This window comes from Dasypus novemcinctus, chromosome 13, assembly GCF_030445035.2.
Source record: "Dasypus novemcinctus isolate mDasNov1 chromosome 13, mDasNov1.1.hap2, whole genome shotgun sequence".
In the NCBI taxonomy this organism is placed as follows: domain Eukaryota; kingdom Metazoa; phylum Chordata; class Mammalia; order Cingulata; family Dasypodidae; genus Dasypus; species Dasypus novemcinctus.
Window position 1 is genome coordinate 85,933,002 of NC_080685.1, and position 27,724 is coordinate 85,960,725.

Genomic DNA, 27,724 nt, shown 5'->3' on the forward strand with positions numbered 1-27,724 from the left:
GTGAATTGCCAACCGTTATTGAAAGGGGTTCTTGCTACTGTTTAAACAAATGCCCCCACCCCCACCTCCAACCAGCAGCATTTTTAAAGCTCATTTTTAAAGTCACTCGGTTGACACTGGTCAGACTCAGAGCCTGCCCACATCAAGCGCCTTTCTCCGCACTCCCAGCCCAGATTGGCCCCTCCCTTCCCTAGATGACGGGCCCCATTGACCTTTATGACCCACATGTGACCCCACTGGACCTGGCTCACACGCAGCTTGTTGTGGCAGTGGGGACAAAGGGTGCGGGGAGGGGGGGGGAGGAGGGGGGAAGGGGGGCGCGGGGTTGCTTGAGCTGCCCCTGGCAGAGGAGGAAACAAAGGGATCACTCAACTCCGGGCACCTGTGTAGTGGCTGGACGGTGACGTGGGTGGGCATGGGGAGGACGAGGAGTGCAGCTGTCTGCAGAAATGGGACATAAAGAACAAGGGCGAGCCTGGAGGCTTTAAACACAGGGCAGTGATGGAGAAGGCTGGTGCTGCGGAAATCCACCCTTGCCTTTCCAGCCCCCTCCCGCTGAGCCTAGGTCCTAAACCCCGACTCGTCCTCCCTGCCCCCCGACTCCCAACATTGGGGCCATTCACAGGGCCCCTCACCAGCTGCCCTCCTTTCCCTCACTTCACCCAGCTCCCTCGCCTGGAAAGGACCCAGCTGCAGCTCCAGATGTGGGGAGCTCTCTGGGGGAGGGGAGGGAGGGAAGCCTGACTCCAAGCCTCTTGCATCACCCTCAGATGATGAAACCATGCGGAGATTTTGGCAAGGGTGTGGGCTAGGGTCTGAGGATACATCTGTTAGTGCTGTCCCCTTTCCTTTCACTCCCCCCCTCCCCAAAACAGTAGCCCTAAACCCAGTTACTGTCAGACCCAAACCAAAGACCGTTTCAAGGGCATCCCCCACCCCCTCCAACCTGATGACAAACAGGAGCACCGACAGCAGTGCCCCCGGGGACGGAGGGGGGAGGGGAGGGGGGGAGGAGGTCCTGGTAGGATCCTACACCCTTTACTAGCCTTAGAGCCTGGAGGATGTTCTCCCTAGGGCCAGTAGGTCACCCCTCCTGGGGCAGAATGCTGAGGATTCAGATCCTGACACTTCCTGGCCAGCCTCCAACCCAAATAAGAAGTGGGGAGGAGACTAAGATTTATGGAACATCTACAGAGAAAAGAGTACTTTATAGGCATATTTTCATTTTTATCCTCATAACCTTGTGAGTTAGGATTTATTGTTATTTTCAGTTTTTGCGGATGGAAAAACCAGGTCTTGTCCAGTGTATAAATGCTAGACCCAGGGTTTGCATGCATGTTTCTGGTTTCAGACTCCCCCAGATCACCTCCAAGCACCTGCCCAGGGGAAGGGAGCTGGGCAGGCCCAGGCTTTTCCTTCAGACATGGCTAACTCTAGGTTCAGCTCTCCAGGATGGTAATGCTGCATTTCGCAAAGCTCCTCTCCCACCCACGCTTCTCTGGGCTTCTCTGGGGCCCAGCTCTGGTTTCCTGCTGGCAGGAGGTCCCCTCATACATCTGACAGTAGGTGACCCTTCTGACTCACAGCCTCACTGCTGGGAAATGCTGCCAGGCCGGAGCCACTGGCTGCCCCCTCCGCATCCCTCCAGCTACCAGATGTGAGTCAGGGGAATCAGCGGAATTAGGGAGCTAGATACAAGGAAGGGCTGGAAAAGTCAGTTCTCCCAGAGGTCAGGGCCTCAGGACTCCGGCCCGCCCAGCCACCTCAGCAGCTCCTTCCTGGGCCGCCCGGGGTCCAGGCCCTGACTACTGGGCTTGGTGGCGTACCTGGACACAGAGGTCAGATGGGGATCCAGGTTAGTGGGCAAGAGGCTTAGACCACAGCTGGCAGAGATTTAGGCTAGCCGGTCGGAGGAAGCCCAGGATAGTGCCTTCCCGCTTCAGGTCTCTGTCCAGCTTCCACCCAGAAACCACCCCAGGGGTTCCTCAGGATCAGCTGCCAAATCTGCCCCCCTTGCCCACCCTTCCTCTCAGCCTGACAGTAACAGGCGCACACACACACCCCCTGGGGTTGGTTGGCCCTGCACCCCCTAACTGGACTGGAGTTTGAGGACCTGTTTTTGTCCTGAAGGGAGGCCCTTCCCCCAAGGCATCTCGGGCCCTCCATCATTTCTCCTGACAGGAGCTGTGGGCGTCTGGGCAGATGCGAACCTGGGGGAGGTGTAGGGGCCCTCTCCGAGGCAGGAAGCTCCCACGCTACTGTAGTTAAAATACTCCAGCAGCAACTTGGGGAGGCCATCTGGCCCACATCTCTCAAGCATGGCCCAGCTCTCAACAGCAACCCCTTAGTAACAAAGCAGAATACCCAAAAGATACCTGTGGGCCTTAGAAATGTCTGCAAAGATGGCTTGAATTTGAGCCCCGTTCCATTTTATCTTCATTTGAGTTGGAACCAGGCATTGACTTTTGCAAAACTATCTGAGCATTGACCTAAAGTTGTGGGGGAGGAAGGCACAGCATTCTGGGCCTCCCGTCCTAGCCCCAGCCTCACTCCTGCAGCTGTGCTTGGTTGTGTGGGAGAGAAGAGGCGTTAGCTCAAACTGCTGGCAGATGGTCCAGCCACACCTTCCAAAGCCTACCTGCAGACAACCCAGGGCTGTCCACCAGCAGCAGTTCAGAATCCCAGTAAGAGTTTTTTGGGGTGCAGACTCAGGGGACCTCAACTCAGACACAGGCTCAGTCTGACTTCCTCTGTAATAGGAGACAGACTTAGCTACAGAGGAAACCGGAGTTTGTTATTAATAGCTAGCAAAGGAGAGAGCTGCTGTGGATTACAAACACCCCATCAGTCTTAAAAAAAACACCAAAAAACAACTAATTTTAGTTTCAAATGTTAATGAGGTTTAATTAATTCTTCTTAAACCTCAAACATGGGAGCTTTCTCTGCCCTTCTACCTCTGCAATACTTTCTTTCACAGTATTAGGGCCGAAGGCAGGAGCAGGGGTCCTAGAGTTGGATGGAACTGCAAGGTCATCAGTCCAATCCCTTCATTTGCAGGTGAAGAAATGGAGGCCGAGAGAGTTCCCAGGTGGCACAGTAAGTGGGGGCATGAGCAGTGACTAATATGTGGCCTCCATGCTCCCAGAGCAGAATCTTTTCCACAAAAGCCCAATAGGACTCTAAGACCTAGCTGAAATTGGGCTATATAGCTGGGTTTATGGTCTGGATCAAAGTTAAGTTTGTGCAGAAAAAAAAAAAACAACCAGAAACAAAAGATAGGCCAGGAGTTGAGGTGTAGTCTTCCAAGTCATGGAAATCTGGGCTCAAACCCAGCTCTATCACTTACTAGCTATGTGACCTCAGACAAGTTATGTAACCGCTCAGGGTGTGCGTTCCCTCCTCTCCTAAACCAGCAGGATCACAGCCGCCTCACCGCAGGGCCCTGAGGTTGAAGCGAGGTGACCTGGGTCAAGCACTCAGCACGTTGCGGGTGCTCAATAGATATTGATTTCCTTCCCGTTTCCCTTGTAATCTCTAGTCCTTCAATGAACCTTTATCTTCTCACCAGGCAGAAGAGTGGATTTGTCAGGAAGCCTGTTGAGGGGTAGGAAGTTTCAGAGATGAGTGTGAGTGAGGAGCCTGGGTAAGTGCATGCCGCGCCCCAGTGGGGACAAACACCCCTGGCCCAACCTCACTTGGGGCTCTCTGGAAGGCAATCTTTTTTTCTTTTTTAAGATTTATTTTTATTTATTTCTAACCCCCCCCCCCCCAATTTCCCCTGTAGTCTGCTCTCTGTGTCCATTCACTGTGTGTTCTTCTATGTCTGCTTGTATTCTCATTAGGCGGCTCCAGGAACTGAACCTGGGACCTTCCAGAGTGGGAGAGAGGCGATAACTCCCTTGTGCCATGTCAACAACCTGTTCTGCTGCTGCTGCTTCTTATCTCTCCTCTGTGTCTCTTGTTACGTCATCTTGTGCGCCAGCTCTCCGCATCAGCTGGCACTTCTGCGTGGGGAGGCTTTCCCTCACTGGGTGGCATTCCCACGCAGGGCAGCACTCCTGCGCGGGGTGGCACTCAGCGTGGGCCAGCTTGCCCTCATCAGGAGGCCCTGGGCATCGAACCCTGGGCCTCCTATATGGTAGGTGGGAGCCCAATTGGTTGAGCCACATCCGTTTCCCTGGAAGGGAATCTAAATCCTATTTTCCTCACTCCATGCACCACACCATGCTAAGGATTTTACATGAATTTTCTCATTTAATTCTTACAGTGATCTATGAGGCAAGTACTATTATCATCCCCATTTTGCAGAAAAGGAAATGGCTCAGAGGTCACTTGGCTCGAGTGATGGTCATTAGGACTGTCCACCGAGTGTTTGCAGCTCCCTGCCTCCTGATACAAGCTAGGACTGCTTGTCCTTCCTGTTTGATGTTAGCTAGGACCCTGTGACTTACTCTAGCCAATGAAATATGGACAGAACTGGCACACCTCTACTCTGGGTGGAAACTTTAAGAGCCGAGGGCACCCTGTCAATCCATGTCGATCATAGAGTGTAAATGAGAAATGAATGTTTACGGTGTTAACCCTGAGATCATGGCTGGTATGTTACTATAGCCTACCCTAACTGATACCAGGGCAGAGCCAGAACTCAGAGCCCTTGTCCGTAAAGTTGCAAGGGGGCCCAAACACTTTTCCTGCTAACTCTACACCCTCTGCCTACCCAAGACAACAGAAGCCCATTCGGGATTCTCAGCAGCTGGGCTGTCTGGGGCCTTGTGAGGCAGGGAGAGGGGGGCAGGCAGCCCCTTTTCTCTACCTTTCATAAGCCCTCCCCCTCTCCCCATGTTGTCTGATAAGAAAAGTGTATCTGGGGAGTGGAGAGTTCTAGTCCAGGGAAGGAGGCCCATGATTTGACAGATTTTTCCAGGTTTCCAGGTCTTTGAGTCCTGGGAACTGACTGGACAAGTGTGATCTTACATTAATCCTTTGGGGCTCAGAGTCCTCTGGTTGGCTGTGCTGAGCTACCCCTCTGGGATCCTCAGGAGTCACCCTAAGAAGTAGTTAGAAAAATTCCACGGACCTACCTCTGCCCATTACCTGCCAAGTTGGGTGTCAAGACCGAGCTGTGTTAACCCCCAGCTGAAGACTGACCTTCTGGAAAACAGCTGCTACAAAGGCTTAGGGTAACTGCTCAGAGATCCCAGAACAAGCCCATTCTGGAAAGTACAGATCTGCTCAGAGGCACATACAAAATAACACTACCATTTCTGAGAATCATGCTGGGCATTGGGCTAAATGCTTGTTACCCACTGTTATGTAACCCTCCCAACAAGACTAGGTGGCAGGAATGCTATTAGCTCCACTAAACAACACCCAGAGGTGCTCAAGGTCACTGCAAGAGGTGGAGCAAGGTTCCAACCTGAGCCGTCTGATTTTCCTCTCCTCTTGTGTTGATAGTGAAAGAAAAAAATGGATCTATGCCCTAGGAATGCTGAGCCCAAGGAAGTCACCTGTTGCCTGTGTCTACCCAAAGTCTTGTACATGACTGTTCCTAGCAGCTTTATTTGCCATGGCCCAAAGCTGGAAACAACCCAAATGGCCACCAACAGGTGAACAGATCAAGAAATTGTGGTCTATCATACAATGGAATACTATTCAGCAATAAAAAGGAATGAACTCTCCATATATAATCCAACATGTATGAACCTCAAAATAATGATTCTGAGTGAAAGAAGCCAGACAGAAAAAGGGCACATATTCTGTATTCCACTGCTATTAATTTTAAAAGATGCAAACTAATAGATAGTGTCAGAAAGCAGATCGATGGTTGCTTGGGAGTGGGGATGGGGTGTTGCAGAGTTGGGAGGGGCAGGAGGGATGACAAAGGAGCTCTAGGGAGTTTGGGAATAGTGGATAGGTCTGTTTTCCTTAAGTGGTGGTGGTTCTGTGGTGTATGCATCTGTCAAAACTTAGCAAATTGTACCCTTTATTTACATGCATTTTATTGTATATTAATGATACTTCACTAAAGTGTTTTAAAAAGAGCCACTTCCTCTTTGCCTAACCAGAGGTGCAGAGTCGCCTGGTCACCGGGTCTGCTGGGTGGCGTCCTGGCCACCCGGAAGAGAGGCTGTGTGCTCTCCCCTGCACCACGTGCCTGGGGACTGATTGAGGGTCCCCAGCCCACATCCCAGTTATTAGACAGTGGGAGGGAAGTAGAGAATCCCAGGGCAGGAAAGGTGGGCGTCAGAAAAGAGAGGGAAAGCACGGGGGAGAAAGCTGGGGACCAGGCTGGGACAGAGAAGAGAGGAAACCAAGAGGTGAAGCGACAGGCCTGGGGACCAGGAGAGAGGAGGCAGGGGCGTAGGGAGTCCTCCCCAGGCTGGCCACAAGAAGGCAGCCCCCTGCTCTGATCTGGCCGGGGTCCCAGAGGACCCATCTCCCTCCTGTGTCAGATGCCACCCGTCACACCCCTTCCCTTTGATTAAGTTAACAAATAGCCACCCCCCTTCCCCGTCCTGCCTGGAAGCTATTGATTTTCAGTCCCCAGGGATGCATCATTTCCTTGGATTTTAATAGATATTTGTCTCAGCCAGACCCTGCAGAGCAAACTGCCAGCAAATGAGCATTTAACGCCAAAAGTCGGAGAGAAGAGGGGAGTTGGATGGGTGTGTGCGCACGTGTGGCGGGGGACGGGGTGGGGGGTGATCACACAAGATTAACCTCTGAAGTGCCACTTTCCAGAAATGCAAGCGGATGGAGGATTTTATGGGACAGCAACGCACAGCAGCACCCCAGGCAGTGTGCGTGCCAAACCTCGATCCTCATGGGACAGTTTTAGGAGAATTTCAAAGGCGCTTTTGACAACAGTGGCCCACATTAGGTGGGGTGAAATTATCTCTTGCAAAGTTTAATGTGTCTCCCCTCTGCCCCCCACCCCTCTAGTGCTTTCTGACACTTAACACTTGCACTAGTAGACAGAAGCATCCACTTGCCTGGAGGAGAATTAGGCTGGGTCTAGTGAGGATGCAAAGAGAAGGATGAAAAGAGCTTTTTTTTCTTTCTCTTTTTAATTTCCAAACTACATTGGAGGAGCCAAAGGGAAGGCCAGGACTTGGTGGAGCAAAGCATTTAAGTCATAACTGAAAATTTCGAGGGACATCATCTGTCCCCTGCCTGCCTTCCTCCACGCCCTGAAGACTTGAAGAGGGTCCCTGGGGCTGGCAGGGGAGAGAGAGCAGGTGGTGGGCCCAGGCACTGGAGGAGGACAGGCCCAAGACTAAAGGACCAGCCTTGGGGTGTCCTGGAGGGGGCTCCTCCTGGGAAAACATTCAGCCTCTGACAGCGGCTGGCACTGGACGGCTTGCCCGCATCTGCAGACCACCCTTCATCACCGTGGGCAGCCTCCACCAGGCCCGCAGAGCAGGCGAGGGCAGGTCTCAATGAAGACGGTTCCCAAAGCTCCACCCGCGGCCCGCCTGCTGCACCCGCACAAGGAGACTGCGATCCCCCATCCAAACTGTTCTGTGTGGTCAGAACATGTGTTACCATCCCCAGACAAAAGGTGGGATCCCTGCTCCCCAGAGGGGCAATGGTGGTACTTGGGTGGCACTGGACAGTGGGGAAACCTACCCTCATTGCATCAGGTTGAATTATATAAAATTGCCATTTTGTAGATCAAAAAATGATAGAATACTGGCGATTTCAAATGGTTCAACCTATACATATTATTTGGCGATTTACTTAGTTATTCTCTTGCATTCAACTGTACTTCCTTGCTCCCTCCTTTTCCTTCCCTCCTTCCTTCAGAAACACAGTATACTTGGGAAAACTGCATCGTAAACCCATAATTACAATATAGTGTAATAAATGCCATGGTTAAAGCCATCAAGTACCGTGTATGAGCAGAAAGGAGCAACAGAGTTTACTTGGGCCATCAGGGAATGCTTGCCAGAGAAGGTGACACCAGGCTGAGACAGAAGGAGAGGAGTTTGCTGGGTGCAGAAAGGCACAGAAAGGGAGAGAAGGGCCTGCGCAGACCCAGCGGTGAGAGGTGAGAGCGCTGGGCCTACTCGGGAGGGAGCTGTGGAGGGCGGTGGCCTGGGGTGTGGCTGGGTGTGAAAGGGCCTTGGGCCAGATCGGCGAGGATGCAGTGGGGCCTGGCAGAGGAGACTTCGTGTGATCCCCCCAACAAGGACGCAGATTAGCATAGTGCATGGCGGTTAAGCAGCCGGGTAGCTGGGCCGAGTGACTTTAGGTAAGTCACTTAGCCTCTCTGAACCCCAGTTTTCTCATAAAACGGGATTGGCAGTAATGCCTGTTGCATGGTGGTGGTGGCAAAGGTTAAATGAGATGTGGAAGGCAAGGCCCTGAACGAATCAGACTTGATGAACGTTAGCTGTTGGGCTACAGGTGAGGGACCCAAGGCGCGGAGGCATTTTTAAAAGAACACTCCACAGGAAACAGGTTTTCCCCGAGTCCAGGCCCCCCTTGCCGGCTCCTGCCCGCGCCGCCGCCGCCCTTCTGAAGCGCCGCCGGGTTCTCCTCCCAGCCCCGCGCCGGACGGGGCGCCCGGCGTTCCGCACGCTCCTTCTCTGGGGGCTGGCTTCTTTTCTCGCCACCACGGTATCTCCGCTTCTCTTCATTTTATTTTAAATAATCACGAGTCAGTTCTCTGGACGCTCCAAGCCCCAGCGTCTGATCACCCAAGTCCTGTAGCCACCCGGGCTCTCGCCCAGCGTCCCTGCTCTGCGGCTTCGCTGACGGCCCGGGGCGCTCCCGAGGCCCCCTCCCCTGGCTCAACGGCCTGCGCCTCCCACCGGGCCGCATCTGACAGAAGCCGAACAAGCCCCTACCAAGAGCAGCGTCCTTGCGCTGGCTGTCCAGGATTCACGCTTACACCTCGCAACAACCGCCAGTGGGAGCAGAAGCCTGGAGGGTGTGTGCACCAAACATCCCACCACGTGGCGGGAGGGGGAGGGGATGCCGAGCCACAGCGCACTGGCTCCCGAGGCTGTGCCCCGAAACGCTTGCAGACGGCAGCCCAGCCCCCCTTGGGAGCCCCAAGAGTCCTCGCAGGAGCCATCCAGCCTCACCCCGAGTGGGGGTCCGGAAATACACCAGGACCCGCGGAGGGTGGTCCGCAGCTGGCACCCCTCCCTCTAAGCCTTTCTAGGGATCCCCTCTGAGCTCTGCACCTTCCATAAGGGGGTCCCCAGGTCCCCACAGCTCTGGTAGGCCGCCTTGTGCGCACCCCCACCTGCCAGCCACACCCCCAGCCCTCCTGGCAGGTTCCCCCGAATCTGCAGGGAGCTGGAGTCCCGCAGCCCCTGGCAGTGCCCCGGCTGACAGACGGTGGCCCGACCCTGCCCCGTCACTCTTCCGCAATTATTTTTTTAACTTTTTAGGCTTATTTGAGAATCCTGGCGCCCATATTACTGGAAACCCACCGACGACCAAGGCAAAGTCGAGGCGGGAGTTTGCACATTCTGATGACTCAGAATAGCTTATATGTTGCAAAGAAAACTGCCCAAACTTTTCAAAAGTGTGAAGAGTAGGAAGGATCTCAGAGCCTGTCAGGCTGGGAGAAGCAGCAGAGATTTGACAAAGATAATGGCTCAGGAGATGGAATCCTACTCTTAACACTCTAGGTGTGAACCCCACATTGGTCCTCCTACTAGCTGTGTGGCCTTAAGGAAGTTACTTATCCTCTCTGTGCCATGTTTGCAAAATGAGAATGATACCTCCTTAATTGTTAAGAGGATTCGATAAGTTAATATATGCAAAACACTTAGAACAGGACCTGCCATACAGCTAGCGTTCTATATGGATTGGGAATTAATATAAGATGCTCAGGTTTTTGGTTTTTTTTTTTTGCAGTACTGGGGGCTGGGGATTGAACCTGGGACTTTGTATGTGGGAAGCTGGCACTCAACCACTGAGCCACATTGGCTTCCCTGATTTGGTTTTCCCATCTGTTTTGCTTGTTTTTTTCTTTATTTGTTTGTTTATTCAGGAGGTACCAGGAACCGAACCTGGGACCCCTGCTGTGTGGGAGGCAGGCGCTCAACCACTTGAGCCACATCTACTCCCCTCGGTCCTTTTGATAAATAAAAATATCTTTTTAATAGAGTTTTATAGTTTATGGAGCACTTTCACATATATACCATGTTCTTCAATCTTCTCAACCACTAGCCGAGGTGGATTATCTTATTTCCCCTTAGCAATGAGTCAGTGGAGCTGGAGATAGTGTCAGCAACTGTCTCCAGGCAGTGAGTCCAGCCCCAGAGCCAGAACTCCACCCCAGGCTCCCCCAGGGCCTAGACCACCAGGCCTTGCCTGCATTTATCAAACAAGCGGTTATCAAGCCACTAACTGGCGTTGAAAGCTCTGGAAGGAGTACAAGTGAAAGGAGGCGGGCGGCTCCTGCTTCCACGTGGCTTCGCCTCTGGCTGGGGTACACTGATCCCTGCTGTAAGGGGGGTGGGGGTGGGACACAGGGCCCTCTTCCAGCCAGACTCCAGAGCCGTGGGGGTGGGGCGGTGCAGAGAGCGCTTTCTGCAGGAAGTGATAGCAAAGGTTGGAAGGACGTCTAGGTGTCAGATAGAGGCCTCCAGAAGTTTTCCAGAGAAAAATGGCCCTTTCAGGCTCAGAGGTGAGAGCAGCTTCCTGTGGCTGGGGCCAGTGGGAGCGGAGAGCAGGAGATCTGCCCTGGGGCTAACCTGGAAGAGGCTTGTTAGCCTTGGAAAGGGGTTTGCAGAATATTCTGAGGACAGTGGGGTATCTTGGCAGGGATTTAGACAAGGAGATAAATGACCTGTTGGGAGGAAGGGAAGGGGCAGCCAGACCAGTTCGGAGGTCACTGCAATAGATGAGGCAGGCGAAAATGAGTGAACGGCCCAGGAAAGTGCCTGTGGGGTGAAGGGAAGGGAGACAGGTTAGAGGGATGCCCAGGAGGCGTGTCTGCAGGACTTCAGGAGGGCAGGTGGGAGGGAGAGGAAGGGTCCAGGATAACGCCCAGACTTCTGGTTTGAACAGGGAGGGGTTTTCCCAGGAAGCAGCAATACTAGAGGAGCAGCAGGCTTTGGGGAAAGGATAAAGTCCTTCTGGGACATGATGGGCTTCAGGCACAAGGGGGACATAATGTGGGGTTGTCTAGGAGTAGGCTGGAGAGATCCAGAATTTAGGATTAGTAGTCTGGATTTGGGAATTATCAACACCAAGAAGCAAGTCAGAGAGGAGAGTGGAGATCACCAGGGAGAGTTACTAGTGAGCAAAAAGGGTCAGGCGCCAGCACCTCGGGGTCACCTCACCTGAGAGGGGGGAAGGCCAAGGGGAATCTTGCAAGGAAGCTTCAGGTTGGAGCCCTCAAGGGGTAGCAGGAATGTCAGGAGCTCCTAGGGGGTGGCGTTTCAGGAAGGAAGGAGGGGTGAAGAGGCTCTAAGGCTGCATGGAAGTCCAGCGAAACAGGGGCTTAAGGCACCCACCGGATTAGCAACAGGGTTGTTAGAGATATGGGTGAGCGTGGGTTCAGAGAAAGGGTGCGGCAGAAGGCGACTGCCTGGGGTGAGAAATGGAAAGTGGAAATAGAAATGAAGACAGAGACCACCGAGGCAAGAAGTTTGATCCTGAATACAGGAAAGAGAGGTGGGTAGGCAGTCGAGATGGAGAGATGGGGTGGCTGCAATGGCCTGTCGCTGTTAGGATAGAAGCACCTCGAAGGGTTTACATGCAGATGGAAGGAGCCTGTAAGGGGGTGGGCATGGCCGGGGTACGCTGAGGAGCTGGCTCAGGGACTGAAGCCCGCTCTGGGGCCCAGTTGAGGCTGGGGTCCCCGCACCGTGGGACTCGCAGCTGAGGCAGGCCTAGAAGCCCGGCTGGGGGTTTACCAGAAGGTTGCTCCCCGGGGGGCCAGTGTGGTTACCACGGCAGCGCCCACCGGGCAGGTGCTGGGCAAACACCTGCTCCGTGAAGGGATGGTGAGAAGAGGAAAGAGTGTCCAGCCGAGGGCCCAGGGCTGAGCCCCAACTGGCCTCCGTTTCTTCACCTTTAAAATGGAATAGCGGCCCACCTCATGAGGCTGTGGTGGGAAGTAGTGGACGGTGTGTGAAAGGGCTTTGTAACCAAAAGACCCCTGGCACAGGACAACGTGTGCAGCTGGCACGCAGCCGGCGCCGGGCCACTGCTGCGCCTTCTTCCCTGGCGCCGGCAGGCGGAGCCAGGAGATGACGGACCTTTGGCACCAGGGCCATAAACAGGGTAGCCGAGGGCTCGGGGGCCTGCGTCGGCAGTGGACTCTGGCCAGCGAGACGTGGACGCGTCTTCAAAGAAGGTTGGCTGTGGTGTGGCCTGGGGTGGGGACTGAGCTGCTGAGGCCACAGGCCCTTCCTGGGGCGCCACAGACCCGAGCGCTGGGACCGGCCGTGGACTTCCAGGACAGCCGCACTCTCCACGCAGGCCCCCCGCCAGCTCAGCACAGAAGAAAACCCAGATGGCCCCACCACCACCTCCTCTGGCTGGCTCCCAAGCCCAGGGCAGGGCTCCCGGGGAAGGGCGAGGGGAGGTGGGTGAGGGGCATGGGTGGAGAAGGGTCCGTGAAAGGAGACAAGCAGATGCCGGGCACTGGTGTCACAGGCTGGGGACTTTAATGTCCTGCTGCTGGGAGCGGCCTTAAGCCAGGCCCACACCTGCACTGGCCAGGCCTTTTTGAACAGCTGGGCAAAGCTCCACCCAATCCTGCCTCTTGCTGGAGAGGGGAAGGGCCCATCGATCCACTGCCTCTTGATTTTATCGAGGCAGCTCCTGACACCCTTACTCAGCCCAGCCGCCCAGCTGCTGAGAGGAGGGGAGGTGACAAGCACAGCCCCTGCCAGCCCCAAGCTCGTGCTCGTGCCACGAGGGCTGTCACAGGCTGGGGGGAATCAGGGCCTCCTGGGAGCCCTGGAGCTGGTCGAGGCTGCCCAGGGAGGGGCATCCCAGGGCACGGGCCATGACCCCTGGGGATTCTCGTCCTTGCAGGAGCTCCGATGCTGCCACCTCGACTTCTTTTGGCTCCATCTGGCAGGCCTCTGCGAGGGCCTGGCCCGTGGCCGTGATGAAGTCAGCATCAGCCGCCAAGGTGCCCAGGCCCCCTCGAAGCAGGGCCTGCAGGGAGGAGAGGAGGCTGGGCGGGCTCTGCCAGGGGCGCCGCCTCGGGGCCTGCCTCCCTCCCCTCCCCTTTCTTTGCCCCAGCCCACCACAGGCCACCCCTCACCACAGCCCGCTGCCCCATCCCAGCGCCTGCCTTACCTCCCGTATCAGCAGAGCAGTAGCTGGAGCAGGGCACCCGGAGGTGGTCTCCTTGGCCTGACTGTGGTGGGGTGCCTCCTCATGCCAGGACCCTGGGGTGGAGCTCTTCCTCTCCTCAGGCGTGGGGGACTCCCCCCTGGGGGGCTGTTCCTAATGCACAAAAGCCAAGACCACACAGGGATGCTGGAGCCCACCGGGATCCAGCAAAACCCCAGCTCACCAGAGGGAGCCTCAGCCAAGCCCCTCAGACAGGGGAGGGCCAGGGACCCCTTCTCTTACTGGCAGGCACTTAGCTGCCCCAGCCTTCCCCTGCTGTAGCCCTGTGCAAGCAGCAGGCCAGCCAAAGCCTCAGGATGGGGCTTCCTCCCGGGCCTCCGCCCCTGGTACCTGGCAAGGAGCAAGAGGTGCCTGGCCTCCGGGCACTGCCCTGCGGCTCAGCCGGCCCTTCCTCTTTTCTGCACAGGGTTTGCTGCAGGGGCCTGTGGAGGAGAAGGGGAAAGGCTGAGCGGAACTTGCTGCCCCCTGTCAGGAGCCCTGAGTCACAGAGCCCCTCCTGGCCAGCTGGCCAGACCCCGGAAGCTCTTTGAGATCCTAGGGGCTGTGGAAGATGTCCCAGATGGTGGACATGTGTGGGGGCCTGACGAGTTTGGGGTCAGGCAGGACCCACCCACCCAGACTCCATTTGCCCGGGTCCCCGTGCTTGTATCATTGGTTTGGATCAGGGCCAGGGTCTGACCAGCTCTGGTCAAGTTGTTCTTGGGTGTCCATCCCACGCGTGGGGTGTCTGTGGGTGTCTGTAGGCCAGTGTGCGTGTGTTGGGGAGCAGGGAATGTACTCTCATCTCCACGGAACTCCAGCATCCCAGGGCACCTGTCCGACTGTGGTCCAGGACCTCCTGGGAGGCTGCCGGATCATCTGATGAAGGGACCCAGACCAAAGTGTCAGTGGGTTCAGAGACCACCCTTCCAGGGCCCCTGTGGCACCCGGAGGCCCGTCCAGGGGAGAGACTCCCACGCTGGGCTGGGCTGGGGTGAGGGTCTGGACAGGCCTGTGGACCCGGAGTGCCGGCCATCGCATGGCCTCTCTCCTTTGTCTGGTGGGGGGCTGCTCCGACAGCTCACCCACCCTGGAGGCCCAGCTGACCCCCACTGCAGCAGGCTCCCCAGCAACCTCCCGGCCGGGTTCCCAGACAGCGAGGGCAGAGCGGGGCTCCTCAGGCCTCGGGACAAGGCTACCTTTCTTGATGCCCAGAAGAGACTGACCCGGGACCTGGTGGGGCTGGCCGGGGGCTCCTCCTCGGGCCGCAGGCGCTTCTGTCTCTCTGGGGGACTCCCTTTCATAGTGGATGCTGAAATGGAAGCAAGACCGGTGAACCAGAGCAGGCTCCTGCCAGCCCTGCCACCCCGCAGCCCCAATCACCCTTTTCCATTGGGTTCTGGACCATCACAGTGAAGGGCGAAGCAGCTTTGCTCCAGGGGCTGCCGCTGCACCGCAAACCAGGCTGCGCTCTCCGCCCAGCCAGGCCTGGCTCTCTAAGGGGAGTAGAGCAGCTGCGTTCCGCCTCCACGCCTTTGCCCCAGGAGTTCCTCCATCTGAGATGCCCTTCCCTCTGGCCAAGTGGGGCTCTGTGTCTCAAGACTCCTGGCAGAGGGAGGGGCATCTTCCAAGGCCCAGTTCTAGCCAGACACCTTTTTTTTTAGGTACTGGGGCCGGGGATTGAACTCAGGACCTCAGAAGAGGGAAGCCGGCGCTCAACCACTGAGCCACATTGGCGCCCCCGAATTGGTTTATTTTTTCCATTGGTTTGCTTGCTGTTGTTTTCCGTTTTGTTTTTAGGAGGCACCAGGGACGGAACCCAGGACCTCCCATGTGGGAAGCAGGCACCTAACTGCTTGAGCCACACCTGCTCCTCCTCACAGCTCTTAGGATACTCGTTCTCAACCTTGGCTGCACACTGGATCACCTGAGGAGCTTCAAAGACGCGTGGTGGCTGCGTTCGGCCCCCAGAGTCCGGGGTGAGGTCCAAGCGTGGGTATTTCTGAAAAGCTCCTGTTATGGATTAGATTGCATCCCCCCAGAAAGATCTGCTGAAGTTCTAATCCCCAGGACTCAGGATGTGACCTTGTTTGGAAATAGGGTTGTTTCAGATGGAATTAATAAAATGAGGTCAACCTGGAGTGGGGTGGGCCGTTAATCCATAATGACTGGTGTCCTTATCCAAAGAGAAAATTTGGACACAGACAGAGAGGAGGATGCCACGTGACAGCCGAGGCAGAGAATGCCGTGGATTGCCAGCACGGCACAGCCCGAAGCCAGAGAGAGGCACACAACAGGTTCTTCTCCTCAGATTTTGAAGGAAGCGTGGCCCTGCTGATACCTTGATTTTGGACTTCCAGCCTCCAGAACCATGAGACAATAAATTTCTGTTGTTTTAAGCCACTTCAGTTTGTGGTATTTTGTTACGCAGCCCTAGGAAGCTAAGGCAGTTTGCTACGTGTTTCTAATGTGCAGCCAAGGGCAGGAACTGCTGCTTGGTTTAGTTCTAAACCTCACAAGGTCACTGCCCTCTCCACATTCGCTGGACACATAATCGCTGCCACCGTTTGTTTGGTCACAGTCATATCACATGCGATGTCCCCCAGTAAGACCACAAGCCCTTCGGGTCAGGGCCTGGGACTGATGCTTCTGTATCTCCACAGCGCTTAGTTCCAGGGTGACCCAATAGTACGTGTGCCCTTCAAGGCTTGACTGAACTCAGGGGTCTCTGTGACTGGTAGGGAGTGCAGGCAGCCCTGGTCATGGGAAGTAGCTGCTCACCTGGCTTCTGCCCTGTCCTGCTCATTTCCAAGGCCCTGGGACTCAGCCCTTCCAGGCCAAAAAGACCATCATTACCTGGCCTCCTGGACCAGAACCAAAGTCCTGCTTGGAGACCAACCCACGGGTTATGGTTGCTGAAAAGCTCTCCCTTTGTCTTGTTTCTCATGATACATACATAATTACAGATTCTATTTAGAGATAGTCTACAGGTTGGTGAGATTGATTCTTCCTGGAACCCAACTCCAGTGATTGAACCTTATTGCTCAGTTGTCTGTAGAGTATGCTGCCGTTGAATTCCCCTCCTTCCACCCTACAGTATGTTCAATACGTCTCTGCTCTGGAATCTACTGTAGATGATAGAATGAAAGAACCACCCTGCATTGGGGCCAATGATGACACGAGGCTGCCCCCTGCTGTCCAAAGGAAGTTTTTCAGCCCAGGCCTGCCTCGGCATCAAGGTGCAGGATGGATCCCAAAGCACACAGAGACAGGCAAAGGACACTACAAATTGTCGGGTGTCCCCTTCCAAGCAGCCTGGACCCTGCTCACCTCGTCCTCCCAGTCTTACCCCAATATCCCTATACTCGGGACTAGCAGTTGCCGGCACTACCTGGAAAACACCCGGCTGTTACTATGGTTGCTATTGCCATCGGCAGTGTTGGCGTTGGCATTGTTGGTATTGGCACGAGCAAGAGGATTTGTGCTTGGATCATGAGGGAAGTCCTCCAAGAAGACGGGCGATTCCAGCTCCTCCATCTCTATCTCAGCAAACTGGAGGGGTCTCTGGTTGGCCATGACAGGGGGCAGGGAATTGGTCCTTTCCAGGAAGTTGTCCACCTGGCCAAACAGGCCTCCGGTCCTCTAGAGACAGGGAGGAGATGGAAAACTGAGAGCAGGGACTGAAGGATGAAAGCTGGGTATGCTCTGGGAGCTGTCACCCGGGGATGACGGTGTTGGGAACAAGTGATGATGTTGGCAGACAAGTCCTATAAGGTCAGAAGAGAATGGATGGAGTGTGAGCCTAGCAGGAAGAGATGGTCCTCACCTTCAGGGACTTCTTAATTTGATGGAGTAGATGGGATATATCCAGAGAACATGTAGGAGAGACAGATATACAGACGGAAATATGGTGTAGTGGAGATAGCAGTGAATTGGAAGTCTGGAGAAATGAGCTCTAGTCTCACCTCTGAAACTAACGTGGTAATTACGCAACCTTGGACATCTCACATATGTCTTTGGGCCACCATTTCCTTAAGAATTATCCACAAGGGTTTAACTAGGTGGTTATGAAGGGCTTTCACTTCTAAAGTGTTATAAGAAACGCTTGACAGAGCTATGGACTAGGGTTCTGCCTTAAGGCTGGGGTAACTGGAAGCATTTGTTCTCGGAGGGTGTTCTGGGAAATGGAATGTTAATAAGTACTGTGGGCAGGAGAGGAAAGGGATGCGGCTTGGCAGGGGAGGGTGGCAAAGGGTGTGTTATATTTAACACTTCGAGTAGGTTTGGTCATTGGTTCTGAGTCCCAAGTGATGGAGGCAGTGGGGTGGAGAGGGGTGTCTTCAGCTGCCATGTTCCCCTCCTGTACGGCTGGGCTCCTGACCCTGCTGCTGGACATTGCTGTACAGACCACTAGGGACGGTCTGGTCCTCACTGACCCGGAATATCCCCTCTTCCATCGCAGCCTCCACCATGGCTCTCTCCAGCTCCTCCTCAGCCGTCAGGTCTCCTGAGATGGTGCGGCGGATCTCGGGGGCTGCCTCCTCTTCAATGGTCCGCAGTCCAGCCTGGGATTGGGGAGGAGACCCAGTGACCTCTCCAGTCCAAGGGAGGAGAACAGAACCGCTTCCTACAGCCCCATTCTCGCCTCCATTTCCTGCAACAGAGCTTCCCTGAAGCCCCAGTCTGGTGCTCACTCTCCCTCCTGCTCATTCCACAAGACTACCAGATCCTGCTCTGGCCTTTGGGAATTCCACACCCTAATCATTTCCAAGGAGTCTTCTCTTGGCTCCATGGAAGGAGATTTCATACATACCTCCTGCTCCCCAAGGAGGCCACCTAGTCGAGAATTCTTTTTAGACAGTGCCCTCTTCTCATCAAGTGGTCTCTATTTATATATTTATATATATATTTATTTATATATTATCTTTTTTTAAAAGATACATGTATCACATGAAATGTTACATTAAAAAATATAAGAGTTCCCATATACCCAAGTGGTCTCTTTTGATTGTAAATGATAGTAATAGAATTTTTTAAGCTGATGGATGGGCGATAGGATGAATAAAAATTGGTGCGACCTGATAGTCTGCAAAAAGAACACAGCATTGCTTCTGTGACATTCATGTCCAAGACGCATATCTTAAATCTAGCATGAGGAAACATCAGACGAGCCCAAGTGGAAGGACATCCAGACCTGTCATCTTCAAAAGTGTCAAGGTCATGAAAGTCAAGGAAAGACTGCAGAACTGGTCCAGGTGAAAGAGACTAAAGAGGCATGATAATTAAATGCCATGTGTGGGTGGAGCAGGTGCAGCTCAGTGGTTGAGCACATGCTTCACATACATGAGGTTCTGGGTTCAATTCCCAGTACCTCCTAAAAAGAAAAGTGCGATGTGTGGTTCTGGACTGTATCTTTTTGCTATAAATGCAATTATTAGGACAACCGGTGAAACTTGAATGGGGTCTGAGAATTTGATGGTAATAAATTATCAATGTTTAATTTCTGCTTTTGATGGTTATATTATTATTATATTAGGAGAACGCCCATGTTTGCAAGAAATACACATTAAAGCGTTCTGGGTTAATGGAACATCATGTTGGGAACTACTCTCAAATGGTTAAAAAAATCATCTTGCACTATACTTGCAATTTTTTAAAAGTATGAATTTGTTCAAAATAAAATTTGCAATTAAAAAATTTTTGACTACACAGCCTCCAAAACGTGTATATATTTCATACATTTATAATTTATGTACCTTATAAGTAACACAAACAATTGAGATTAAAACCAGATGAGAGAAGACCTCATTTTCTTTTCCTATTAAGCCGGTCATCTTAAACCCTTCCTGGGGGATGGACCTTCTTTAGCTATCACTGCTTTTGTCTAACTCGCGTCTCTCCTTTTAACAAATCCCCATTTCCTTGGTCCCGTCATTCAGAGATGACGAACTCCTGGTCCTTCTTTTGAGATGAAGCGTCTTCCCTCGTGAACCATCCAGAGCTGCCCTCTCTGTCTCCCTCCTCCTGGTTCCCTTCTTCCTTCTTGCTGCTACCGCTGACCCCTGAGGACAAGGAGATCTGGCTCAACAGGGGGGTCCTTGGAGCTTGGGCTGTGCTTACCTGGATCTGCACCATGTCCTTCTTGGGCCGATACCCATAATACTCTTCCTGGCGCTTCATGAACTTCCGGAAGTGCTCCTGGATGAGGAACGTGGCGTAGAACTTCCCCACCGTCACCTCATCATCTGCGGAGAAATCAACAGGGACACCCTGAAGGCCAGTAGGAACCCAACCCCGATTCAGAGTGGGAGGCAGGGCATGGCCAGGCCCGGGCCCTCCAGGCCCTCCCTTGTCCAGCGGATTTGGCCAGTGGGCAGTTTCCCCCCTGAGGCTGGGGACTGCCTGGGGGGAGGGTTTCCTTGTATTCCTGTAGGGTTTCTTGGAGAAGGCCCTTTCCCCCTCTCCTCAGCTGCCCTGGACTCAGTCTCCCAAAGCAGCACCCACCTCCTATTGGAGGAATGACCTGGTCCAGAAGCTTCATGCTGGTTCTCTTCCAGATCTTCTTGATGATGGCCCTCAGCTCCTCATTGGCCTGCTCGAAGTTACCTGGGGCAAGGGAAGGGCAGAGGCCGCCCCAGATTCATCCAGGCCAATCCAGTGCCACTGCTGAGGCCACCTAGCACCCTCTCAACCTCTTGGAGAGCTGCTCATTTACCAGCAAGCATTGCATGAGGGTGTTTTGGTGGCAGGCACCTGGCAATGGGGGCGAGGGCGTCGCTGCCCCCTGAGGCAGCCCTGTGCCTGTGTACTAGGCCCATCAGGTCTTGGCTGCCAGTGCCTAGGGCGCCTGCCTGCCTCGGGAGGCTGTCATCTCCTGCTGTCATCCCTGCCCTGACCCTGGAGCAAGGCTTTGGCTTCCCACTCCCTAGGGTCTACCCAGGCAGACTTCCTGCTGCTTTAGCTGGGCTCCTTCCTGGCTCTTGGCTTTGCTCTCCTTGTCTCTTAAGGAAACCTTCCCTGTGGCTGTCTTAGAAGTCTGCAATGCCCTAATGCAGGGACAGCTCTGAGTGCGGCTCCGACAACACTGAGACCCACCCTGACTCCCTCCCCCTGCTCCCACCGTGCCCATCCTCTTGGTAACAGCAGGGTCCTGCGGGTTCAGTGGAACGGACCTGAGGACCTCCGCAGCTCCTGCCCAGGGCCAAACCCCAGGACAGCCCCACCTGCGCTAACCCTGGCACACCTCGGGCCCCATTCAGACACCGCTGAAGGGCGGGGACAGATCCACGGTGACCTTGCCCTGGAGGTTCTCGTCTCCCTCTGCGTCCTGAGAGGCACGGGGCCTTTTTGGCCAGCGCCTGGGCTCCTTCCCCTGCTCCTCCCATGGCTCTCGGGTCCAAACTCTAGGTCTGAGCAGCTGGAGGACACGTGCCCGGAAACTCATGGTCTGACGGGGGGGCGGGGACGCCTGCCAGGCCCTCACCTTCCGTCTTGATCTTGAGCGCCGTGCGGACCAGGGCAAAGAGCGTGGCGTTGAAGGTGACGGTGCCGTCGCTGTTCAGGGGCATGTTCATGCCCACCAGCCGCTGTGCGGGCAGAGAAAGAGGCTCGCTGCTGAGCCGGGACTGGGCTGAGCTCGGCAGGGCCCCTCGCCGCGCTGTGAGCCGGGAGGGGCGGGACACGAGGGCAGGGGACGCAGGCTCAACAGGACACCCCTGACCAGGGGAGGGGAAGATGTGGTGGGGACACTGTGACGGCTTCAGGTCCTTGGGGGGGGGACTTGGGATCCAGGAGATCGCTGCCCTAGAATGATGCATCCCACCAGGTCCCTCACCAGCCTCCGGCCCCACAGTACCGGTGCCTCTTCCTTTCCCGGGGACCCCCCTCCCTGGCAGCTCTGGGTACCTTACAGGCCACCCGGTGTGGGCAGAACTTCCCAAAGCCCAGAGGCGGCTGGATACGTCTCAGCAGGGTCACCACATCCAGGTGTTTGATTCTCCCCCTGCAGAGGGACACACAGACTGTCTGCCTGGAAGCCCCACCCAAGACCTCCTACCCACCCAGAGAACAGAGGGTGGGGAGGAGAGCCAGGAGCCGGGGAGGATGCTTCATTATTCTCCAGCTGTGCTCAGAAAGTAGAAGCTGAGTTCCCATTTTAAAGAAGAGACAATGTTTGGATTCGCTACCAGAATGGGCTCTCCTGTTGTTGGACAGATAGAGGCCAGCATTCCCTTGGCTGTGGGATCTGCAGGGGTGGGCTCTGGCCTCATTCCCCATGGTGGGGCCTTCCTTGGGTTTTGGTTAAGCTGATAGGGGACTCTTGGGCTATATTAATAGAAGTAGACAATATGGATCAAGGGAGGTGAAGGCCACATCTAAAGATTGGTCCAGAAAACACATTTTCGTTGGGACTATGATCCTAGAATAGGCATAGATCATGGCAACGAGAGAGGTCAGCAGAAGAGAGGACCCAAGTGAGAGCTGCAGGTATGTGCTGCCTTGAGAAAAGTTTATTTGTGAGGCTCTGTTGACTTCTTTTTTCTGGCATGTGAAAAAGAGATTAAACATCTCCTGCCTTTCTCCAGAGTGCAAAGTTAGGGCTTGTTGGAGGCTGCTAGAAGCACAGATAGCATCAATGTCACCAGAGAGACCTGCATTGAATCTTGGTTCCATTTCTTAATAGCTGGATGACCCTGGGAAAGTTACTTAACCTCTCTGAACCTCAGTTTCCTCATCTGTGAGACTGAGATGATAAGGAGACCTGTGTTATAGGTTGTAAGGATTAGATGAAATAATGCCTGCAGTGTTTAGTGCAGTTACTGACACATGGGAACCAGACATTAAATATGAGTTCATTGCCTTTTTAAAAAGAGCTTAAGAGAGCAATGTTTCCCAAGCGCTAATGTGCACACGAAGACCCTGAGGCCCTTGTGAATAACAGTGCAGACTGATTCAGCCAACCTGGGGTGGGGCCTGGGACTCTGCATTTGCAGCAATCTTCGAGGCTGCTGGCCGGCTGACCACACGTGGTGTAACCAGGACCTAACGTGCTTTGTAAGGTATTGAGTTCTCCACCCCTAGAAGCATCCAAGCAGAAGCTGGAGGACCATTTCTCAACAACAGTCCAGGAGGTTTCTTCCCTGAGGCCTGTGGGATCCCTTCTAACCCTGGTGCCCTGAATAGGGCTCTGGGATACGTGAAATGTGACCTGAAGAGTGACTTCTTACAGGCCACTAAGGCCAGGCCTTGAGTGGAGGGTGGAGGGACTAGAACAAACCCCTGCAGCCTGAACTTACTTAGCCTCCGGGTCATACTCTGCCCAGATGGCCTTGAACTCATCCAGGTGGTGAGGGCCCAGGATGGACCAGTCCCGCGTGAGGTAGTCAAAGTTGTCCATGATGACAGCCACAAAGAGGTTGATGATCTGCAAGAACAAACCCAAGGGCTCCCAACACGGAACGACTGGTGTGATACGGGGAGGGGCTTGGGGAATGGGGGGGCACAGCTTCTCCCTCCCTCCCCGAGCCCTTTGTTCCAGGCTTTCTGGATGACCCACAGTTCACTCACAGTCAGCACTGCTTCTTGCCGTGTGCTCTTGCACAGGGCTGCCGGGGCTTTCCCTAAAACCCGACTTGAGTAACCCTTTGGAAGCTCCTCCAGTTCTCTGCCTCCTGCCCCCACCCCAGAAAGAGATGAGCTCCCCTCCTCTGTGCCCCACCTAACCATGGCCTTATCACTGTAATTACCTCCTGTCTCTATTGAGTGTCCTTTTGAATTAAAAGATTTTCTGACACACAGACCTTCCCAGCACCCTGTGAGCTACTCCAGGACTGTGTCTTAGTCATGTTTCTCTCCCTTGCTATGATCCCAGGGCCTGGCACACTTCAAGTGCTCATCAACTGTTTTGAGTGAATATATGAAAGAAAAGAAAGTGAAGGAGCAAGGGCAGCTCAATGGAAGGTACCTGCTCTTTGCCTTCCCCATGAACACACAGCAATCCTAGAAACATTCTGGTGCTCTGTTTCTAATCCCAGGGGTGACTTCTTTTGGGGCACTTTTCCAGGGTCTCAGCTTCCTGAAGATGAGGTAACTTTCTCTTCCGAGGAATAGTTAGGAGCAAATGACTTTCTCAGAAGCCCTTACCTTTAGGGCAGAACTTCACTGAATTCCTTTCACTACTAATTTCTAATCTTGCTAGAGCCTGAGAAAGCACTCCCAAAACAAAGCTGCGTCCAGGACGGCCGGCGCAAGGGGCTGTCTCCCCAGCACCTCCCGTGTCCCCGGGATTGGTCCCTGGACAGCAGGAGCCCACCAGCAAGGAGCAGCCGGCTTCCTCCTCGGGGGCCCGGCCCCCTCGTGCCTGCCCCCCACAGGACAGCTCACCAGGAAGGCACAGAGCATGTAGAAGCTGATGAAGTAGTAATAGGCGAAGTTGGTGCCACACGTGTACTCCTCACCAGGGGCGTAGTCGGACTCGGGGTCACATAGCTTCCCATAGCTGCAGGCCAGCAGGATCTCCTGCCAGGCCTCACCCGTGGCACACCTAGACAGAGAGGCCCTTGTGGGTCTAGCCACTCTCCAGCGGTGCCTCAGGGAAGCCTGGAGGGTGGGCAGGGCGTGGCCAGATGACCAGCCTGGGGTCACTGCACAGCCCAGTGTGAACTGGACTCAGTTTCCCCTCTGCACTGCTGCTCCACTGCTCTCCTCCTTATGGGCCACTGCAAGCAGGTGCTGAACTAAAGGAAAGGGGTTCCTTGGATGAAGGGCCAAGTCAATCCATGGTTCAAGTCACTGGTGGTGGGGGGGTGTCAGCAAGAGAGAGCACTGTGCTGACCAAAGAACAGTGGGGTCAGAGGTCATCGAGGCCTCACGAAGCCCTTGGGAGGGATCTTTGACCTCTGTCTCCTGCTTCAGTGGACTGAGATGGAGGCAGCAGGCAGTGGGGCACTCAGGCTACCCAAGTTGCAGGGCCCAGTGCAAAATGAAAATGCGGGGCCACTTGTTCAAAAATAAAGAATCTGAAGACTGTGACAGCAGAGTTTTAAACCAGGGCCAGGCCCTCCTGCACGCAGGGCCCCGCGTGGCTGTGCAGAGCAGAGCCGAGGGAGAGTCCTCCGGGAGCCCTGCACACAAGCAGAGAGCAGGGACGGATGGCTGGACTGGTCGGGGCGGGGGGGGCACTGCTTCTACGGGGCTCCTGCCTGAAGAGCAGCAGCACAGCCTGAGGGAAGGTCTGGAAGTTGTTGTTGCGGTTTATCTGCGTCCCGTCCACCATTGCGATCTTTCCGAACATCTGCAAATCACAAAGGACTCTGACTTTGGAACCTGGAAAAAAGTCTCTCCTCAGCTCATCTCCCACCATCCTCTTCCACCTGATCTGCTCCCTGCCTTCACCCCTGACTCCCCCAAACCCCCTTCACTTCAGGCCAGGTGAGACCTGAAGCCAAATAAACTGGATTATTTTCTAGATTGAATGAAGTTCTTCCCATGAAGCCAAAGAAAAGCAGGAGAGAGGATCAGTTTTCCTAAGAGCAAGCAGACATTGGGACTCATGTTGAGCGGGTGGGTGGAGATGGCTCTCAGGTGAGGGTAGCCCGAGACCCCTGGGCCTCCCATTGAGGCCTTAGAGACACGACCTGGCCCCCGCAGTCCACCTGTGTGCCGGGTTTCTCCTGGGTTATTTCCAGGCTTCTAACACTGCAGTCATCTGGGGATTAGGCACAGTAGCTGCTTGCAGCTGACCCCCTGGGCTGCCAGGATGGATGAAAGAGGCAGGGAGGGGGGACGGGGGTGTCTGCAGGCTGCCTGGGCCTCTCCAGGGTTCACTGATTCCCCCCCCACTACCCCGGCTGAGATCCATCCTTGGGCCTGGGCCCACCTGCTCTCACCTGCATTCCGATGACAGCATAGATGAAGAAGAGCATGACGATGAGCAGAGCCACATACGGCAGGGCCTGGCGGGGAGGCGGGAGAGTCAGCCAGGGGCTCCGGGCGCCTGCCCTGCAGTCCTGCCCTCATGGGTGGGGGCTGCCCCGCTTCCTTGCCCCAGCCCCCCCCCAGGATCCCTCCCCCCCACCCCGGCCTGAGGCTGAAGTCCACTAGCCGCCTCTCAAGGACAGCGACCAGGGTCCCCGTGCAGACCCAGCCGCCGGCTGCTGGGCTGGGTGCGAGCACCTGGAAGGACTTGATGAACGTCCACAGCAGGGTGCGCACTCCCTCTGCCCGGCTCAGCAGCTTGATCAGCCTCATGACCCGGAACAGGCGGAAGAAGGCGCTGGAGATGCGGGCGCTCTCATCTGGGTCCTGCGGGCCGGCAGCCCTAGAGGTCAGTCTGGGGGCGGCCCCTCCGAAGCGCGAGGGGCAGGGCAGGGCGGGAGGTGCACTGGCAGGCGTTGCGCAGTGTGTGCACGTGTGTGTGTGTCAGGGAGATGTGTGTGCGGGAAGGCATTCCCGCCCCACCTCAGGGCCCCTGCCGCCCACTGGCTCTGCACCATCCTCGGGCCCAGGGCTCCGGGATGCTCCAACTGCGGGAGGGGAGGTGGACCTGGAGCGCCAAGCAGTGCGGTGAGCCCATGCTTGGGGACAGCGGCAGGGGTCTACCCCTGGGGTGAGGCTGCAGCCCTGAGGACAGCTGCCTGCCCTTCTGGGGCCTTCTGCCTCACGTCACCTTCTCCTCAAGCTGCCACTGAGCTGAATGTGCTGGGAGACCTCTTGGGACCCCTTCCCGTAGTCCTGCCTGTGCAGAGGCTTTCTTGGCTGCTCTGCCACCCTCCCTCCTGTGTGGCCACCCCCAGTCCTTCCCCTCCCTCCTGGGGCTGTTTTAAGCTGGACAAGCCTCTGCCCTTGTGCCAGCCTTAGACTCATGGATAACTCTGGAAGGAGACAGCCCTTCCTGCCTGGCTTTCTGTATCCCCAAATACCTTATACCCTACCAAGTGCCACTAAGGTCCTGTCCCAGCAAGCCCAGTCCTCTCTGGATGCTCTCATCTGCATAAGGGGTGCAGAGAGAACCTTCGCTCTATTTCCCAGGGCTCTGAGAAAGCCACTGCATCCATGCACGTTCTACTGCTGGGCGCTGCCCCCGTCCTCACCCCAGGACCCTTCAGCGGGTCTGCTCCAGGGAAGGGACCCCTGAGTGCTGGGCCTGCCCCATGCAACCCACGCAGCCAGGCCTAGACATGCAAGCTGCAGGGCAGAGAGCTGGCGGGCGTGCGGACAGGCTCATGCAGCCTGGAATTACAACGTTCCCGCAGCCTCCACCCAGGCAATACAGTCCCCCGCTGGAGGCCAGGAAAGTCTGTGGAGAGAAGAGACGAGGGGAGGGGGAGGAGAGGAGAGAGAAGAGGAGGGACTCGGTGGGAGGGAGTTGAGGAGAGGTGTCAGAAAGGACAGACACACAGAAGAGTTAGAGAAAAAGACAGAGAGGGAGGGGATGAAGACCCCAAACGGTGGTCAACCGGGGGGCAGGGGCTGGGTGGGAGTGAGGACGAAGCTCCGTTGGGAACAGTGAGGCAGGAAGCTGGGGACAGGGGCACAACGAGGGAGGGCAGACCCGATACGCCAGGTCCTTTCTCGTCTCTAAGGGGCATCTGCAATGACAAGGGGCTCGGGGTCTCCCTGTGTCCTGGGCGAGGGGATGCTGGTCGAGGGCAAGTTGGAGAGTATCTGCCTCACCCATCCTTGTGAATGGAGTCACACCGTATCTCCCCAGGCCAGGGAGGCTGGCCTGCTCCCGCCTGCTTGCCCGGCGCCCAGGTGCAAAGTGCCCCTGGGCACCGCTCAGGTCCAGGGCAGGTGACCCTCTGCCCCAGGGCTTACATCTAAGTGGCCAGGCTCTTGGAGGGCCGGGATCCAGGGTCTGTGTCTGGGAGCAACACTTTTCTGTTTATTCTCCCTTAGGCCACATTCCATGAGAAGTCCTTGACCTGGAGCACCGGGCTTAGAGGAAACCTATTTTTTCATCTTCCAGTTATCTGCAGGTGGACTAGTCCCTGGAACACTTGTTTCCTCGGCCAAGAAATGTTCTCTTGGGGCACCTTTCCGTGGACCACTGGTTCCCAACCCTGGCTGCACGTCAAAATCGCAGGAGACCTTAAAATACATATGCTGGTCCCCACAGGTCAGTTAAGTCAGCCTTTCCAGGCTGGGACCCGGTTGCAGAATTCTTCAGGACATCCCAGGATGACAACCAGGGCTCTCATGCTACACTGTCCTGTCCAACATGGGAGGCCCCAGGTACATGCGGCTATTTGAATTATAATAATGATTATTAAATAAAATGAGAAATTCAGTTCCCCAATTACACTAACCCCATTTCCCCACATGTGGCTTGTGCTGCTATAATGGACAGAGCAAGAACAAAATTCTCAGTGGCAGTCGTGCCCTAGACCTTTCCATAGTTTGT

The 27,724-nt window shown here is 55.2% G+C and overlaps 1 protein-coding gene and 1 long non-coding RNA gene across 4 annotated transcripts in view; one reads left to right on the top strand and one right to left on the bottom strand.

Annotated features, from left to right (window-relative positions):
* Positions 1-965: 965 nt before the first annotated feature.
* Positions 966-3,712, top strand: LOC131273069 (uncharacterized). Its single transcript, XR_009180191.1, has 3 exons — positions 966-1,657; positions 3,058-3,096; positions 3,569-3,712. It is a non-coding gene; the product is annotated as an uncharacterized lncRNA (long non-coding RNA).
* An 8,906-nt stretch (positions 3,713-12,618) lies between these two features.
* Positions 12,619-27,724, bottom strand: part of CACNA1S (calcium voltage-gated channel subunit alpha1 S) — a 72,374-nt gene continuing 57,268 nt past the window's right edge. Inside the window, exons 29-44 of one of the 3 annotated variants that reach the window (XM_058274937.2) lie at positions 26,561-26,617; positions 25,495-25,623; positions 25,209-25,274; positions 24,522-24,613; positions 23,704-23,863; positions 22,617-22,744; positions 21,226-21,322; positions 20,804-20,906; positions 19,825-19,926; positions 19,441-19,565; positions 17,757-17,885; positions 16,712-16,962; positions 14,520-14,632; positions 13,672-13,763; positions 13,285-13,434; positions 12,619-13,140 (exon numbers count right to left, since the gene is read on the bottom strand). In XM_058274937.2, coding sequence (XP_058130920.1) covers positions 12,901-13,140; positions 13,285-13,434; positions 13,672-13,763; positions 14,520-14,632; positions 16,712-16,962; positions 17,757-17,885; positions 19,441-19,565; positions 19,825-19,926; positions 20,804-20,906; positions 21,226-21,322; positions 22,617-22,744; positions 23,704-23,863; positions 24,522-24,613; positions 25,209-25,274; positions 25,495-25,623; positions 26,561-26,617 — 2,034 coding nt within the window. In that variant the 3' untranslated portion in view covers positions 12,619-12,900. The remainder of the gene's footprint in view (positions 13,141-13,284; positions 13,435-13,671; positions 13,764-14,519; positions 14,633-16,711; positions 16,963-17,756; positions 17,886-19,440; positions 19,566-19,824; positions 19,927-20,803; positions 20,907-21,225; positions 21,323-22,616; positions 22,745-23,703; positions 23,864-24,521; positions 24,614-25,208; positions 25,275-25,494; positions 25,624-26,560; positions 26,618-27,724) is intronic. The other 2 variants (XM_058274938.2, XM_058274939.2) reach the window with 2 other exon arrangements.